Consider the following 17,577-nt stretch of genomic DNA (forward strand, 5'->3'; position numbering starts at 1 on the left):
TTTTTTTAAAATGTTGGATTATATGTATATTTTCCCCTTCTACAACTCTCTAGCACTTCACAAAAAAAATGTATATGGAGATGCTAGGAAATTTTTCAAACCTAGTAAAGTCGAGGAATTTTACTACATAAGAGATGTGATCACAATTTTCCAGTTATAAATTAATCATTATACAATAAGTTAGTATAATTATTGTATAAGTAGTTTACTTAATAGTGATATCTTCTATTATGTATATGCTAATGTGTTAGTCGATTTTTTATGATAGTTTTTTTTCAACACTAGTTGAATAAAAGTTAAAGTTCAACATTAGTTGCCATAAAAGCTAAGATGACTTCAGGCTGCAGAGCCCGAAGCCCTTCCCTCGACGAGGCTGTCGACCAAGGGGACAGTGCTTGGCCATCTCCCGGATCTTGGTAGAGAGGCGACCTCACTGAACAGCGCGTTAGCACATGCCTTCAGCCCATCAAAAAACTTGATGTGCCTGCGGCCTATGAACTCCGGCACAGAGGGGAGCTATTGGCGGAGTAGTAGCGGGTGAGGGACACTCCCTCGAGGGCCTGGCTGCAGTCCAGAGAGATGAAGGCCGCCGCACAAATGTGCCCTATGGTGTGCTCTTGAAGTTTCGCCAGATGGTGTTCACAGGCGACACCTCGCTGAAATCCAGTCTGCTCAGGGGGTATAACATCAGCTTCCCTCTATAAGGTGGTGGTGCAGGAGCTGTTCGAAGACCTTGTTCATGTGCGAGGAGGCTGATCGGGCGGTAGTGCTCAGGCAAGTCACCTTTCTTCCCTGGCTTGAATAGACACTACAATTGCATATTTCCAGGCAGTTGAGATGTAAGAGATTCGTATGCATGAGTTTAAAATGTTCAGCAGGAAGGCTTTACCCTTCCTGGGAAGCATCTTAAAGAATACACTTGACTAAGTTCCTGACCAGCTTCCAAAACTGTGTCATCATGAGTTCTCTGGAGCTGGTCATGCCAGAGCGCGGTCTTCCATTCACGCATGAGTTATCTGTTGAGTCATCGCATTGTTGACTGGTTTTAAGCAACAATCAGGCGTGCGCTGAAAGACATTGTACAGGTTATTTCGCTGGCCAACCAGAGTGAGGATATGCTTCCTGATGGTGTTGGGGAGGGGGTAGAACTTTGGTATGTTTTTATTGGCTGCCTCCGGGATAATAGTTATGATCACCTCCACCGTTTTTCAATTTCATGCGCTTTTTAAATATTGCTTGATTTAACTATCTTAAAATCTTCTCTTCCCATTTTAAGCAAATATTTCAAAAGTGATATGGGTTCGTCGTTCCCCAGGGGTCTTAGCGGGGTGGGTTCGATGTGGAAGGATTTCCTTTTTTGTGTTATTAACCTAAAAGTTAAAAGTAATAAATATTTAATAAACTTGATTAGATTTGAATTACACGTGGTGTGTCATTGTGTAATTAAGTTATCTTTAATACCAGATAGGACTCATATTTTAGATGTTGGAAAATTATTTATAAATACTGGTGGATTTATAGATGGTGGGAGTTTTAAAATGTACGTAAATTAAACATTTTATTGTATATATAAATGAAATGGGGAAACTTATAGAAAATTAGATTAGCATGCTATTAAAATTATGAATATAGTGTAATTATTATTTTCCCTCAGGTTTAAAATTTTTACTATTATGTATAATTATTTAATTTATTATTATATGTATTTATATGCTTTTCATTGGAATCATTTTAAACAGGATTTAAGTATTTTAGAATTTTTAATGTAATTTTTTTTTTTTTAAATTTTAAATAGGTAAATAATTAATACCCTATTAATTGATAAATTAAATTAAAAACAACTCCAGCACTGATCTTAATGGAATAAGTGACTGTAGCATATGTTTAACTGTAAACACCTTAGTCATCAAGATATTCATTTAAATATTTAAGCCAAAGGTTGTTAAATAATGTGCAAGGTTTGATGTTAAATTTAAGTAGCAATCCATATCTAAATGGTGAAATCTATTAAAAACATTATCATTTGTTGAAGTATTACCAGTGATTGGCTTGGAGAAGGAAGCTATTTATTGGATGGACTGAGATTGATTAATATTTCAGATCTTTAGGAAAGCTGGTATTAGATATAATAATATTAACAAAATTATCTATTTTGGAACGAATCCCTTCAGAATAATAAAACAGAAAATAAAACATAGTCTCTAGTGTCTTAGAGTAGAGCAAGAAATCAACTAATAAAATATAAAATAATCAAATAACATAAATAATAAAAATAAAAATGTAACTTCTTATAACAAATTGAAGCAAAAATAAATAAAAATGATAACTAACAATAAAGAGCAAGTAATGTTAAATTCAATATTTACAAATTTTAAAATTAAAAAACGGGTCATTCATCAGTCAAACAACACAAATGTTAGAATAATAGTATAAAAATAGAGTAATTATGAAATAAAAAAAGAGTAAAGGATAGAAAAAATTCAATTATGTAACAATTAAGTTATGTTAAAAATCTATATTTACAAATTTTTAATAAATAAAACAACCTCAATTTACAAAACAAAAAAGGCTAGAATAATAGTTAGTTGAATATGTTCAGAGGAAAAAACAAAACAAGCAATCATAAAAATGTTCAATCAGTTTACAAATTTTTGTTGAAAAACAGAAACTTATTCAAATTCTTTTGTTTTTGGGTGGACAGGAAGTAAAGGAATAGGTAGGCTTTAAAGGTTGAGCGTACTGGAGCTACAAATGAAATTAGGTATGGCATTCCATATAGAGGAGTATCTGACAATGAAAGGTCTGTCAAAAGTTACTGGTTTATTGGGCTGTTATATTTAAATCTGAATATCGAGAACGGGTTTGAATGTAGGATTTTAATTGAAGTAGATGGGAAATGTATGACAGATGGCAGGGTGGCATAACTTGGTACAGAAAGGATAGAGCCACTTCTTCTCTTTATAATAACGGAAAATAGAGGCGTCCCTGTGGACCCTGAAGATGAATTATACCAGGCAATTTATTAAACAATAGTATTCCAGTATGTCACAATTTATTAAACGTTTTAGTTCAGTCTTGAGGTCCCCAGAGGCACCCTATATACTTTAAAAGAGTAGTCAAAATGGGATAATATCAAGCAGGTGACTAGGAACCTGTGGGTTTTGCTAAAGTAGTAGGTGGGGAATGTAATTTGGGCACTTTTGAGATAGAAAAGGTATGACCAGAGAAATGGTTTTTACAGGAAAGGGTTTTATCAAAGGTGACTCCAAGGTTTTCGAATGTTGAATAGAATTTTATTTGATTATTAGTTAGGAACAGGATTGGGATGTAAGGTAAGGTATTAAAGAGGTGATTAGCGATAGTTTATACCTATTACAATAGTGTTGGTCTTCTCTGCTTTCAGCTTGAGCTTATTTTCTATGGCCCAATGACTAATTCGATTCAAGTGGTCTTGAAGTTTTTGTGTGGCTATTGATAAGTCAGAAGGTGGGAAGGACAAATGATTTATTTACAAATAATCTGCGTAAATATGGTATTGAGAGTGATAGATGAGAAGTGGGAGGTGATTAATGTGGAAGGAAAATAGGGTACCTATTAGGAGAGGGCGGTGTCATGGATGGAGGTTGAGTGGGACCAATCTGGGATAAATGACTTAAACCAGCATATAAGCAAAAGTTTTGGAGTTTAGTAAGGAGTATGTTATGGTTAATGGATAAAGATGGTGGATTCTTGAAGTTCAATATTGGTTTGCTGATTATTTTAAGGAGAGCGAATTGTGTTGGAAAGCCTGGGTAGAAGCGGGATTGGAAAGAGTTCTTGAAAGTTGGGTTTGAACGAGACGTTTCAAAGGTTTTGATAGGTTAGAGTGGAGAGAAATGGGACGAAAATCCGTGAAGAAGGATTTGCATCATATTTGGTCCAGTCTATCATTTTTCCAAGATTACCGTAGAAGGCATCTTTTCATCAGTCGAAGAGTACGCACTGGATAGAGAAATATAGCAAAACATTCCTTCTAGTCTAATTAATCGTTGATCATTAATTGCTTCGAAACTAATAAGAACATTCAGTCCCATTCTTAGAGTGTTACTTCGATTACCACTGCTTACTATGATGTACCTCTTCTATTTGGTTAATTCTGTGTCACTCAATTTAATCTAATGAAGGTCCACTTGTAAATGTTGTGGACCTTCATTAGATTAAAGAATCTTTACCGATTAATTTATTTCTCCCATTCTTTTGCAGTGTCAGGTTACAGTTTACCTTAGACATTCAATGTATTCAGATTATTCAGTCTTTTTCCTTGTCGATTGTGTTCCCGATGATCAGTCCGTCTTTCCGAGGCTTGTTTTGTGTTTTGAGTGGTTAAGGGAGTTGAATCAAGGGTTGATAGTGGCCTAGAGAGTTCGCCACTCAATGGTTGATGGAAACGACACCCCTTGAATCTCTATAATAATATGTTTGTTCCAACAATGAATCTTGAATTTGGTAGCACCTAGTTCAGGATTAATGTTATGATCATGCTCGAACGATACCTAGTTCAGAAAAGTCCTTGCTCAGAGCCAGGTACTTATTTAACCACCGAAAACGGTTGTCAACTTGGAGTTTGAGCTTGTCGGAACAAATATCTGACAATTAATCAGAAGTAATCGTTGGAACACGAATGAAATTGTGCAATTTTTGACAGTCAAAAATATTCGTTGAAATAGACATAATTTAGTTGGCACAAATGTGTAATTTATTCATGGATAACACTATTTCATCGCGTGTGATTAATTACCATTCTGATGTATATATAAAATTATTCTTGTCATCTTCATTTTTTATAATAATTAATTACCCGTTCATCTTAAACTGTATTCTTTGGAGACCGTTCACGAAGGTTTCAGTTGCTGATAAAATTGGTTGGTTGTTTACAATTCCAAATTTGATTGGTAGGTGTAAATAGGGTTTCTAACCCTCAGATTAACGCTGGTTAAGAATTGAAGGGCTGTAGTTTCAAACCATTCTATCATGTGGGCTGATACTATTTTAATTGTTTTCATATCAATTTGCACTGCTTTACTTGGAGAAGGTGATTATTGTGTTCTGTTCAGTGTGTTCTTTTTTAATTTATATTCTTAGGAACTTCAATTGTTTGCAGGTTTGACATGGGTTATGGTATACAGGACTGAAAAATATCAGAAGCTGAAAACCGAAGTTGAAAAGCAGAGTAAAAGATGTAAGTTCTTCCCCTTTTTTAAAAATTAATTCCCATTCTAATAATTTCTTTTCAACAAGTATATTTTGCAGTGGAGAAAAGAAAAGAAGCTCATGGAGATTCCTTAGACAGGCAACACAAAAAGAAAATTGAACGTGAAGAGGAAAAACTAAAGAATAATAATCGAGACTTATCTCTTGTTAAAATGAAGTCAATGTTTGCTATTGGTTTCGCATTTACTGCTCTTCTGAGTATGTTTAATAGCATGTGAGTTCCTTATGCCTTTTTAAATCTAATGTTCGCTTAAATCACTTTTTGAAAAAAGTGATTTAAGTGAACATTTTTCTAAAAATCTATTTATAAAATTATATTATTAGTAAAAGTTGTCTCTAATTTGGGATCTAGAAAACAGATCTGTGACTTCTTATTGGCTAAGTAGTTAACGCGTCATTTTGGAATAGCTACTCATGATCATCTCTCCTGATAATTACAACTATTTAATTGTACCTTAACATAAAATAACATTTATTCTAAAAGTTGCTGATACATCAACACACACACATTGACTCTCAAACACCATTTTGTGTGACTTGAGTTATTTGCACGGTTGTATTACAGGTTAATGTAATAAAGAAAACATAATGTAGCTAACAACTTTAAAATTATGTTTAAATAAAATGACAATGCATATAGTAATAACCTGTTAAAGGTTATTAGTCCCATTAAATACAAAATAAATTTTAAAATTATAATTTACAAAATGTCTCTCAGTCCCATTTCTTGTCAACATTTTTATGTAAGAGTGTCAAAATAACAATAAATTTCTGTGTAATGATATACAAAAAATAAAGCCATCCTCAGTAAATGTTCTAATTTAAAAAAATAATTTTTTATATCATATTGTTGGTTCTTAAAATTGCAACTAAACAAACTCTTTGGTTTTATATTTTAGTATAGGTTGTATTAAAATAAAAAGTTTAATGAAAATATTTAGCACTTCCATGTGTGTATATAATATAAAAAAATATTTTTAATAAACAATAATCTTATTATTAATATTTAAGTTGAATAATCACATTTATGAGGAAGTAGTATTCTTAATCAATTGCCAATAGTTGTTTATGTAAGTAGATTAATGATGTAGATTTTAACAAGATACTAATTTTTTTTTCATTAAGAGATCAATCTTAAATATCATAGTTTTGGAATAGTTTTTATTTATTGTATTCAGTTAAATTTCTTTTACTTTTAAATAATATATTTTTTTTAAAGAACAGGATTTATTGAAATGAATCTTGTGCAGGAGAAAGTAAGAACTAGGTGAAATTTGTGCTGTTTAATTAATTTTTTGTTTCAGTTTTGATGGTAGAATAGTGGCTAGACTACCATTTGTACCACTTTCATGGATTCAAGGATTGTCTCATAGAAATTTACCTGGTGAAGATTATACAGAATGTTCATTTTTATTTTTGTATATTCTGTGCACCATGTCTATTCGACAGGTATATTATTACTTAATTTAAAAATTTGTTTTGTTACTGTGGAATATTGTAATTCATTGTTAATGGTGGATTTGTAAATTGAGAAATGTATATAGGCTAATTTATGTAACATGGTGGAGCTAAAATTTGTCGATTACAGTTTAAGAGTTCAAATAATTTATGATAACTCAGGAGCTCATTAAACAAGATTGTGAGAATTGCAGAGATCTATGCAAGCCGATTTTTAACGTACAATCAAAACAGATTTCACCCAAACGGCACTGTGAGCAAGCTAAACTTTCATTGCTGGTCTGACTGTAATCCTCAGAACTTCATGAGAAACCACTGCCTTCTCTGAAGGAAGCCTGGGCAGCCATCTTGATCCCCAATAAAACAAAGGGGTTAGTATCAGTTGAGTAGCCATCTTGACCTGGACAGGTGACGAAAGAGACAGTACTCTTCAGGAAGGTCTCTTCTCATAAATCATGAGGGAGTAAATCTGTACACTCAGGCGAGAGAGGCGGCGGCGGCGGCGGAAGGATGAGGAAAAAGAACCAAGAGGAACCCTTCTTTCATGTACATCTTCAAACAGGAATCAACATTCAAGCCTCAAGAACATCACACAAGTAAACTGCAATATTTAAACCCATTCATGTAATAAAACCAAATTTCTCACTAACCAACTAATCACATTGTAACTATTTTGTTCAAACCATCCAGAATAGAGGTATTTTATTTTAAAATATATTATATCAATTTATTATAAATACAGTCCACTCATTACCAGCAAACTATCAGTAATACCTTAATTTAAACCAGCTTACCAATATAATAATTAATTTGGGTAATATCCCCTAATTTTTACTCCGGGGAATACCTAAATTAAACAGAGTATGATTGTGAAAAATTTAATGACCGGGATGTAATATCTGCCAAAAGGAAATCAGAGAAAAATACAAAGGAAGCGTTTCGGATTGTGTTAAAATATGTTGAAGAACATGAAGAATCAACTGCTGATGATATCATATGAGCTATATCATAATATTCAGTATATACTGATGCGAGTTAAATGACCAACATCCCAGGAACCAGCATTATGTCAAGAAAATAAATTTGTTTAAACATCTACTTTTTGCATCAGTTCTGCGGTTTTAGTTGTTTGACTGTATTTTAGGAGTTCAAAGCTTAATGTTTGAAATCTTGTTATTGTATCCTGATACTTTAATTTTTTCAGTTGCTTATTCTTTTATATAATAAAAAATAATTAGGAAATGGTATAAGTAACAAATACTTTCCGAGGTTGAGGTTTTTTTTTAATCAATGTTCAATTTATATTATAGTTCAAAATACCATGGATTACCTTCTATATTATAGATCTATATTATTTTCTTATATTTTTGTATTCTTAGCTATAATATATTTCAGAAATTACTGAACTACTTAAGGAGTTTTAGGGTTTGCAAAGTTACATAGGTCAGATTAAGTGATGTTTTCTCCTGGATTTGTACCAATTGTTTGGTAAATTGCTGTGTATTTCAAATTAATATTACTATGCTTAATTATTTTTCTTTGTACAGAACATTCAGAAGATGCTTGGATTTGCTCCATCACGAACTGCAAGTAAGCAATCTGGTGGACTTTTTGGACCTCCTCCTCAACAGTTGCGATAAACCATTCTATTTGATGTTGATGTTCCAATCAATAATGCAAAATGTATATGTATATTTTATCATCAAGCGAAAAATTATGGAGAATGTTAAGATTAATTTTTTATTTATTAAATAAAACTACTTGTTGAGTTTGTAGATTTTTTTAAAATTTATTTATTTACAAATTCTTAATTATACTATATTACTTTCATAAAGAGGTTCATCCGTAAACAACCTCTTAAAACTGAGCCTCTCTAGGTCAATTGTAACATATTTACCATCAATTATCAATTCCATAATAGCCTTTCCTATCGCTGGTGATTGCTGTATACCTGTAACATAAATGTACCTAGCAGTAAAAAAACTACAATGCAAAATGAAATTTTACTTAAATTGTTTTAATAAACCTGGACTTTTAAATTTTAGTTAATATTATTAAAGTTGGAATTATTTCAACCTTTACCAAGTATGTTAGTTACCATTCACAATATTGTGTTCATTAGAGGACCAGATCAAGGCGTTCAAGAATGAAAAATGAGAAAGAATGAATACTGATTCTAATGAAAACAATAAGAAATCAAAATTCTTTTTTTTAAAAAAGAACAGAAGAATTTTAATGTGAGGTATTAATATGAGAGACCACGAGGCCTAGAAAAAAGCCATCCATAAACATGAAAATTTATGACAGACCTATTCATGAATATTAATATAACACTTATGTGCAAAGTTATTAATAAACAAGAGATATTTAATAAGGCTTTTAGACAAAGATTAAGCTTTTTTCCTAAGGAACTTTTAGGTCTTAAAAGAAAGTTAAAAAAAAAAATACAATTATAAAAATAAAAACCATTGATTACAAAAATAATTTGTTTAAATCATCACCGGTCAATAACCATTACAAAAATCAACAACTTCTTCATTCTTCATAATGAGGTGTAGATAGTTGACCGTAGATTAATGCTTGAAGAAGTTTGTCGGGGGGGGGGGGGAATACAAATTTTTTTTTTTTTTTTTTTTTTTTTCATTTTACCATAAGTTAATATAAAAGAATTAATGGCAACACACACACACACACACAAAGATTTAACTTCAATCTGATTGTCAAAATATTATAAATTATTTAAAAAAGGTACCATGTCTCAAATAATAACAATAACTCATCATGCAATATAATCAAATGAGAGAATTACCGTGACCGCTAAATCCAGTGGCCATGTAGACATTTATAAAAGCTGGATGGATTCCTATAAAAGCATTTTCATCAAATTTATTGTAATCATAAAATCCAGCCCATGCCGATTTTAACTATAAAATAAAAAACATACATTACTATAAACAAAAAAAAAATGCTAAATTTTTGTAACATGAAATGATATGTTTAATTTACCTTAGCATTTTCAAAGGCAGGGCAACGATGTGCTAGTATTGGCCACAGCTTTTCTTCGAAAAAACTATAATCTACATCTAGATTGTCAATTAACGGTTCTTCTTCATCAGGAGGAGAAATACCACATAAATAATGTCCACCTAGCCCTTCTCTCCTGAAATATATTTATATGGCTTTAACAAACTTTTAATAGGATAAAATGACAATAATATTAAATGATAAGTAAAAAAGAGCATGATAGTAAATTTTTGGCATGAAGGAAGAGCCAAATCTATGAATATAATTAAAAAGAAGTAAAGACCTGATCCTAATATTTTTTATTTTTCTTAAAGTTAGCACAAGAAGTTTTTGTATTTTATATAGAGCATGCTCCATACAAGTTTTGGGAGGCGAAACTTGTACAGCGCATGTTCCATACAGTTTGCAGACCATCAGAAGTGGTTCTTGGAACAAACCTTCCATTCAACCTCATAATTCACTAAACTGCAGTATTTATAAACCAATATTACACATGTTGAAAATTATCAATATCTTGAGATAACAGATGGACTGTTTTTCCAAAATTTAAGTGACAATCTTCCTGATTTCTGAAGAAACATATTTATCGAATTATAAATTTCATATAGAAATAAGTGAAATTAAAAAAGTAAAATTTGACTGATAAAAAAAACATTGGAGCAGTTTTTGAGAAAATTGTAAAAATGTGAAAGATCTATGACATCAAGTGGCATTTCCAATGAGTTTATATTCCTATTTCAAATAAACAAAATTAAAAGTACTTTAGAGAGAGCTGTTTCAAAAATTCAACATTTAAGCCATGTGAGACTACTTCAATCAGGATTAGATATACCTGATAATAAAGACTTAGCAGTTTTACACTGATATAATGAGTTGATTCAAAATCATTATAGCTGTTTTGGAAGAAAAGGTAAAAAGTGTAAAGTTGACGAATAAAGAAGAAGCACTTCTGCAAATTTGATTTTAGCAAAAAGGTTGCTGTAACAATATAGGCAAGTTATTATCAGCAACATGCCTTAAATATATCAAACCCCAGAATCTACTGTAAGTACATCAGTTAGTTTATGAGCTAGTTTGTTTAAACACACAAACCATTTTGCTCATTTGTACTAAGGAGACCTTAAAATGTTTATTTCCCATATAAACTCAAATACAGAAGTTTTCACAACCGTAATACTTCTCCATGCTGTATATTTCTTATGTGGGTATGTGAAAGTAAAAAGAGCCAACAAAAAGTTTTGGTCCATGGAATGTAGAAGAGATGTAGAGTTAGTCTAAAGAGTAACCATTTCTCAGGTGGAGTAACCAGTCAGGTTAAGTGGATCTTTAAGGCTTGGTTTAGACCAAGAATTTTTGATAGTTTCCCCTCTCCAGTCATATGTTTCATCTAAAATAATTAACTCTATTTGTTAGGTATTGGTGTATTCATAACAAAGTATTTTATCTTTTTCTAACTTTAATTAATGTTGATAAAATTAATAATATGATAAAAAAAAAAAAAAAATGATAAAAGATTTTATAACATTCCGTGCAATATACCATTGCTCTACAGCAACTTACAAACAACTTCCCATCTATCTTTTTGGCAGCGGAACCCTTTTGGTAGAAGTAGGAAAATGGCAGAATCCCTGTATTATCATTTGAAACAAATAAAGTGATTCATCTTTTCAAGAAAATCTAAAAAAGGCTAGGGTATCTGCACAACACCTGTGTGAAATTTGAAGAAAATATAAGATGGTAAATGTTCACTCTAATTCATACTTAGTAATTCATTATTTTTTGTATCACCCTCAAAGATTAACACAGTAATGCAATGTATTATATCAATTTATAATTTTGAGATTCCATTTTAAAATGCTATGCTTATTTTTTCCCCATTGCTTCCTCAGCTCATCAATATATTTAAACCTGAATGGACTGACAGATGAGTCATTTATTCAAATGGGATACTGCCGTAACATAAAACCTAAAGCGAAGCCATAGGGATTTGGTCACTAGGAATTTTATTGGTGGCTATAAGGTTTATGTGAAAAGCAAGGAATCTTCTGAGGTAGAGAGCCAGATATGAAACTAACTGAACAATCTTAAAAAATATATATAAGATTTTTTTTTTTTCTGCCAAGACTCCCATTGGAGTCCTATACTGTATACCAACATTATAGTAAACTATTACATTTCATTGAAAATTATGTCAACAAATCCTGGTCCATTCATAAATGGATATAGAATATATCCTTGTGTGTATCTAAATATTTAATAAAATGACAAGATGATAAACAAATTAACAATAATTTCACTATGGCTTACCTGAAGTAGGCTCCGCTAGGGTCAATTATCATAGGACTGCTTATTCCAGGTCCTTCTGGGCAATGTATATTGAATACATAACGTTTTCTATAAAAAAAATATATATATTACAAAGAAATATTGTATGTATAAATGATCAACTGTATTTTTCAAAATATGAAGGAGATGGTCGGGGGTGCAGTCAAAGAGAACAAAAAATAGTTAACAAATATATATTTGCCACACTTTGTAGAGCTTCATCAAGGCTGTTGCAGTTGAAAGATATCGAAACACTGTTTGTGTGTAGTTGTTAACTATGTTTTGTCTCTTTCATCGCACTCTCAACCATCTCCTTCATATTTACAAAGAAATAAATTAGAAGTATTCCTTAATATCTAAATTAATCATATTATTAAAAATAATAAACTTTTAAAAGAAACTTTGTGCTGTGCCACCAGTTTCTCCAATGGACAATTTAAAAAAACTTATAAGACATCCCTGACAGTGAAACAACTAAAAAACTGTTTTCTTATAGGGAGATCCTAGTAGAGAAATAAATCCCAATATATGGTATTTTATTATGAATAAGTCCAATACAAAATAAAATGAAAACTTTTATAGTTGTAGTTCTGCCAATACCAAAGCAGAGCGGCAACAGGACTACATGTACCCATTATATTTATGGAATCAAATAAGATATTATTCATGAAAATAATCAAACAAAACAAATGATCAAAATCAGAATGCATACCTTGGTTCAACAGGAAGAGGAACAGCCAAATCTCCAGTTCCAGTGCCAATGCCAACTTTTTTGGCAACTTCACCAGAACATCCTCCCGCAGCAATCACAAGTACGGCAAATTTAATTGTATGTTCTGTGCCATCTTTCAATTTTATCTGAAATGATGGTAATTTTTTAATTACTTTTATTAATATGTGTGTGTATATATATATATATCCTTTTTCTAATATGAAATTTATTTTTTATATAAGAAGCCTTTTGCTCTATTACTTTCTTTATCTCTCAGGAAGCCTCATTATGCTTTCTTTCCAATATTGTGTTTTGGACAAGAAATAATCCTGGAGATCCTCTTTTATTTCCCTGATGGATTTAAAGTGCTTACTGCGAAGAGAATTATTTAAGGACAAAAAGAAGTAATAAACATCACAATCAAACTGTAAGAGCTTTTCTCTTACTGCTAATGTAATATGTAATATGTAATATGTGGTCTGGCATTGTAAGGATGAAAGACAATCCCCCGTTGGTTCAATAATTCTGGTCGGTTTTTTGCTATAAAAGCTTTCAATTGATCCAATTTATGACAATATTTCATAGAATTTATTGTTCCACATTGAGGAAGGAGCTCGTAGGAAATTACGCGTTTCCAATTTATTTTTGTAACACCAAGTGGTTTTCTATGCACATTTTTATACAAAATCCATGTTTCATCTCCAGTAACAAACCCTTAAAAACGGATCCTTTTCATGTCGCTGGAGAAGCAAATCGCATTCAGAGATGTGATTCATAAGGTTGATCTCCGTCAGTAAGTGTGGGACCCAAAAATTAACATATCCCATCTTGGTTAGGTGATTATGCACTGGTGTTTTGGGAGTCCTAGTGGGATTCACTATCACCTGCATTTTCATCATGAATAGCCTTGATAAGGTCCATATCCATTGTTTTTGGATGGCTGCAGCGGTCTTCATCTAGCAGATTAAAATTTTTTTTGAAAATATTTGAAATCAATTGTGAACAATTGTAATGGTTATAGCACCATTTCCTACACGGTATCAATTTCGTCGACAGTATCCTTATACTATCACATTTTTTGAAAAATGACAATTTTTGAAAAATAAAGCATAACATACTGTAAATGTCATCTTTTACCCGTGTTTAACGTTGTGGATGAAAGTTTTACAGGGGCACAAACTAAACACATTATAAAAGAGCTCAGGGACAACTGAAACCAATGACATTAGACGGCTAATAGATTAACCTGCATGTTTACACAAGCAGATAAGGTCCATTCATAGTGGGAATAGAAAGAAACTTTTGGGATACCCTAAGATATTAAAAATTAAATATATACCACTGCAACACATGAAGGGTCAGGGGGAGCAGTAGTTTGTAAGGAAGTACTATTACAATACCAAGGATGTGATTTGGTTAGAATCATGTTCGACCGTCAGATTTTTACTCAATTAAGGGTACCCACTTAATGAAGCTGAGTGGACCCCCACCCTCACAAATGTCTTCTCTCTTCGCTCCTTCCTTATTCACTTTTTCAAACACTCTATACTTATTTCAGCTTATTAATTTTTACTCATTTGTATTACTGTGCATCTTTTACGCATTATAGAATATATATCATTTTCTTTCTTACCCATTGTATCATTTTCTATCTCACATTCCACTATGTTAATTTCATTTTTTCACTATTTATATATTTCTGATCATCACTTACATATTCTATAATGTTAATATCCATTTTCCCTTATTTAAATTTTCTCCCGCGCCTTTCATTATATTAATTAATTTATTTACATGAGCAATGTTTGAATTTAAATAACTTTTTTTTGTTTCATCATTTGTTTTCTATAATTCTTATCCGTACAGTTCAATATTTTATCTTCTGTAAGTATCATCTACTATATACTTAATTTATTCATATTGGAAGATGATAATTGACTGTATGAAGTAGATTGTAGGAAGACAGTCCAGGTGACGGTCAATAAAAGTATCCAACTAGTAAAAGAAAACTTGTTATTATAAACCAATGTTTCACCCCACTTTGCAGGGCTTCGTCAGGCCTAAATGAAAAAACAACATACAAACATTTTAGAATTAACATTAAAATAAAAAACATTTCAAAATAATGTTCTGTTAGTTCTAAAATGTTTGTATCTTGTTTTTGCATTTAGCCCTGACGAAGCCCTGCAAAGTGGGGTAAAACGTTTTATAATAAATAATTTTCTTTTACTATTTGGATACCTTAATAGTGCGCCACCAGGACTATCTTCCTACAATCTACTTAATTTATTGTAATACATATTTCTTAGTTTCTTTTTTACTATTTTATTTTTATTTTTCTCTGAATTAAGGTTGTTATCTCATTTTATTGTTTTCAGCCCTAATAGTGTTTGAAATTCAGGTCAAAAGGTCAGCACAAACAAAATAAGTTTTACTTATTTGTGCATCATGACTGACCACACCCAAGACCATCTTCTCCTCATGTGTTACTGATTGACCATTAAGTCTAAATTAAAATCTATAATCAAAACTAGCAACTTGTGAGTGTTACTAACTCCAGTCCTTAATGGTACATTAGTTTATTCATAAGATTAAACCAAAATTTCAAACATAAGATTAAATAAAAAGATTAATTCTTGTTTTAAAATAATATAACTTGAGTAAAACTGAAACACACTGAGAACTACTTTTTACTTACAACTGCACCATTGATCTGGTGCCCACAGCCTTCTTTTTCAATACTAAATTTATTTTCAGGAATCAAAAACCTTTCCAGATCTCCACACACATATTTTGCTCCTAGATTAACAGCTTTGTTTTTAAAAGCAAATAACAATGAATAAGGATCAAACCTACAATTGTTGATTATTAGAATATATATATTCTAATATGTATTTATATTAGAATTAAGAAAAGTAAAGACACACTAACCAGCCTTCATTTTCTAGACCATGAGAACCCAGAGCTATGTTCTCAGTGTTCAACCAAGGAAACTTTTTCTTTAACTGCTCAGGTGTTAGAAGATCCACCTTAGCACCTAAAGACCTATGAAATAAATTAAATTGTAACTGAAAGAATAAAAATTACTTATAACAGTGAAAATACTAGTTTCGTATCTACAATCAGATACATACATAGCTTTCATAATATATTCAATGTTCGACCATATTATAGGCTTCCAAAACCACATAACTCAATTAACGCTCATTAAATGCTAACATTATTCATCTAGGAGTTGATTGACTTTGAAAAATTAAATTAAAAACAATCAGATAATGAACAAAACATTGGGAGGTGTGGAACCACGAAACAGATTTTCTTGAGCAAAATATCCCCAATTTTTGGTAAGAAGTTATTGGTTATCACATTTTTGGTAATTTTGACTAAGAGAGAGATTTATAATTAGAACTGCTACTTGTGTCTTAGTTAGAGATCAAATTTAAACAATTTTATGAATACAATAATTTTCACTTCAGAAGAAGTAATCAAGCAATAAAAGATTGATGCATGTTATTTAACAGAAACAGAAGGGGAAATAATAGAAGAAAACTGACAATTATTTATCAACTGAACTTTGCAAACAATGATCGGAAGGTGAAATTTTCTTTTTATCTCCCAGTCTTTCAACTCCTTCACTTCCAATTATGTTCCTCACTGAGCAACAAGAAACCTTCAACATCAAATGAGCAATATTGTCCCTGAATGAGTTATAGCAATCGTATAAGGGGCAAAGTAATCCATTACTACAATAAAAACTCTTAAAAACTACTATCTGATTTTTATTAAAATTAAACTAATTAATAGTTTTCAGAGATATGATAGTTTAAAGTTAATTATAAGTATCAGAATAACTACAGAAAAAATTAATTGTCAACCTAAATGAATAGTACATATTTGGTAAAAGAAAAGTCAAAGGAATTAAATAAATTACCTTTGTAATTTTACATTATCTTCAAGGATATCAACACTTTTCTCAGTTGCCAAAAAAACATAACCACTTGGTTGAAACTGAATATCAGGTGGTTCTTGTCCTTTAACTTTAAGATGAACTTTAATATTTCTCAGAAATTCAGCTGAATCGAGAGATAGTTCAATATTTTCTTTTAATGAAAATTGTTGTCTCAACCCACCTACAGATAACACAGTTGTGCATTGTTGGTACTAGAACAGGAGCAAAGAAGAAAACAGAAACATAAGTTAATTCCAGTTTCTTTAAATCAAAGATATATTACACCTCACTACCTTAACTTTTTCAAATATATCATTAGAAAACATTACCGTTGGATCTCTCTCGACTACAACTACACTGAGGCCCTCTAATGCCCGCTGTTTCAACCAATAAGCAATAGAACTACCCATACAACCTCCACCAATAACAAGAACATCACAGTGTCTAGGAAGATTTTCAGATTTTTCATCCTTAGAAAAAAAATTGCTAATATTTCCTAAAGCAGCAGATGTTCTAATGTTAACTGAGGCCTGAGACCTTCCAATTTGAGCAGGATTTAACTGCATACATAATCTTAAAACTTTAAACATAGTTACCCAAAAGAATGAGATGAGATACTAATAATGTCGTCCAAGAGAGCAGTTAAAACTACCTTACCACGAGAAGATTAATACTGCAGATAAGATAGCATTTATCAGATGTTGTGCGTTGAAGATCTAAGGGCAGCCTCAGATAAGCTGTAGCCGATAAGATCCAGAACGCAAATAAAGTTCTAATGATTAAACAAATTCAATTAAAAATAAGCTAAAAAATCGGACTGCAGTTGAGGTGACCATATTTATAACCTTACAGAAGACTC

General features: G+C 31.4%; 2 protein-coding genes across 3 annotated transcripts; one reads left to right on the forward strand and one right to left on the reverse strand.

Moving 5' to 3' along the window:
- Nucleotides 1-4,831: 4,831 nt before the first annotated feature.
- LOC106687073 (calcium load-activated calcium channel) lies at nt 4,832-8,483 on the forward strand. The gene is made up of 5 exons (XM_014430754.3): nt 4,832-5,071; nt 5,141-5,218; nt 5,290-5,464; nt 6,555-6,699; nt 8,256-8,483. Exons 1-5 carry the CDS (start codon nt 5,011-5,013, stop codon nt 8,346-8,348), a joined length of 552 nt encoding a protein of 183 aa, XP_014286240.1. The 5' UTR covers nt 4,832-5,010; the 3' UTR covers nt 8,349-8,483.
- Nucleotides 8,435-17,577, reverse strand: LOC106687072 (FAD-dependent oxidoreductase domain-containing protein 1). 2 transcript variants are annotated; one of them, XM_014430751.3, is made up of 9 exons: nt 17,012-17,577; nt 16,701-16,930; nt 15,701-15,814; nt 15,468-15,621; nt 12,770-12,915; nt 12,040-12,126; nt 9,715-9,868; nt 9,518-9,632; nt 8,435-8,659 (listed from the first exon to the last, which is right to left on the reverse strand). In XM_014430751.3, exons 1-9 carry the CDS (start codon nt 17,306-17,308, stop codon nt 8,520-8,522), a joined length of 1,437 nt encoding a protein of 478 aa, XP_014286237.1. In that variant the 5' UTR covers nt 17,309-17,577; the 3' UTR covers nt 8,435-8,519. The 2 variants fall into 2 exon arrangements, with proteins under 2 accessions (XP_014286237.1, XP_014286238.1); XM_014430752.3 differs by having other exon boundaries at nt 17,048-17,576.

Source organism: Halyomorpha halys, unplaced genomic scaffold (genome assembly GCF_000696795.3).
Source record: "Halyomorpha halys isolate HHAL.00 unplaced genomic scaffold, Hhal_1.1 Scaffold912.1, whole genome shotgun sequence".
Lineage (NCBI taxonomy): Eukaryota > Metazoa > Arthropoda > Insecta > Hemiptera > Pentatomidae > Halyomorpha > Halyomorpha halys.

Excerpts from the sequence above, each read along its gene's own strand:
- LOC106687073 (XM_014430754.3), top strand. The coding sequence starts at position 5,011 with ATGTGGGCTGATACTATTTTAATTGTTTTCATATCAATTTGCACTGCT. Across the intron at positions 5,072-5,140 it reads CACTGCTTTACTTGGAGAAG|GTTTGACATGGGTTATGGTA; the intron begins GTGATTATTGTG and ends AATTGTTTGCAG. Across the intron at positions 6,700-8,255 it reads GCACCATGTCTATTCGACAG|AACATTCAGAAGATGCTTGG; the intron begins GTATATTATTAC and ends TTCTTTGTACAG.
- LOC106687072 (XM_014430751.3), bottom strand. The coding sequence starts at position 17,308 with ATGTTTAAAGTTTTAAGATTATGTATGCAGTTAAATCCTGCTCAAATT. Across the intron at positions 12,916-15,467 it reads ACCAGATCAATGGTGCAGTT|ATAAAATTGAAAGATGGCAC; the intron begins GTAAGTAAAAAG and ends CCATCATTTCAG. Across the intron at positions 8,660-9,517 it reads CACTGGATTTAGCGGTCACG|GTATACAGCAATCACCAGCG; the intron begins GTAATTCTCTCA and ends TTTATGTTACAG.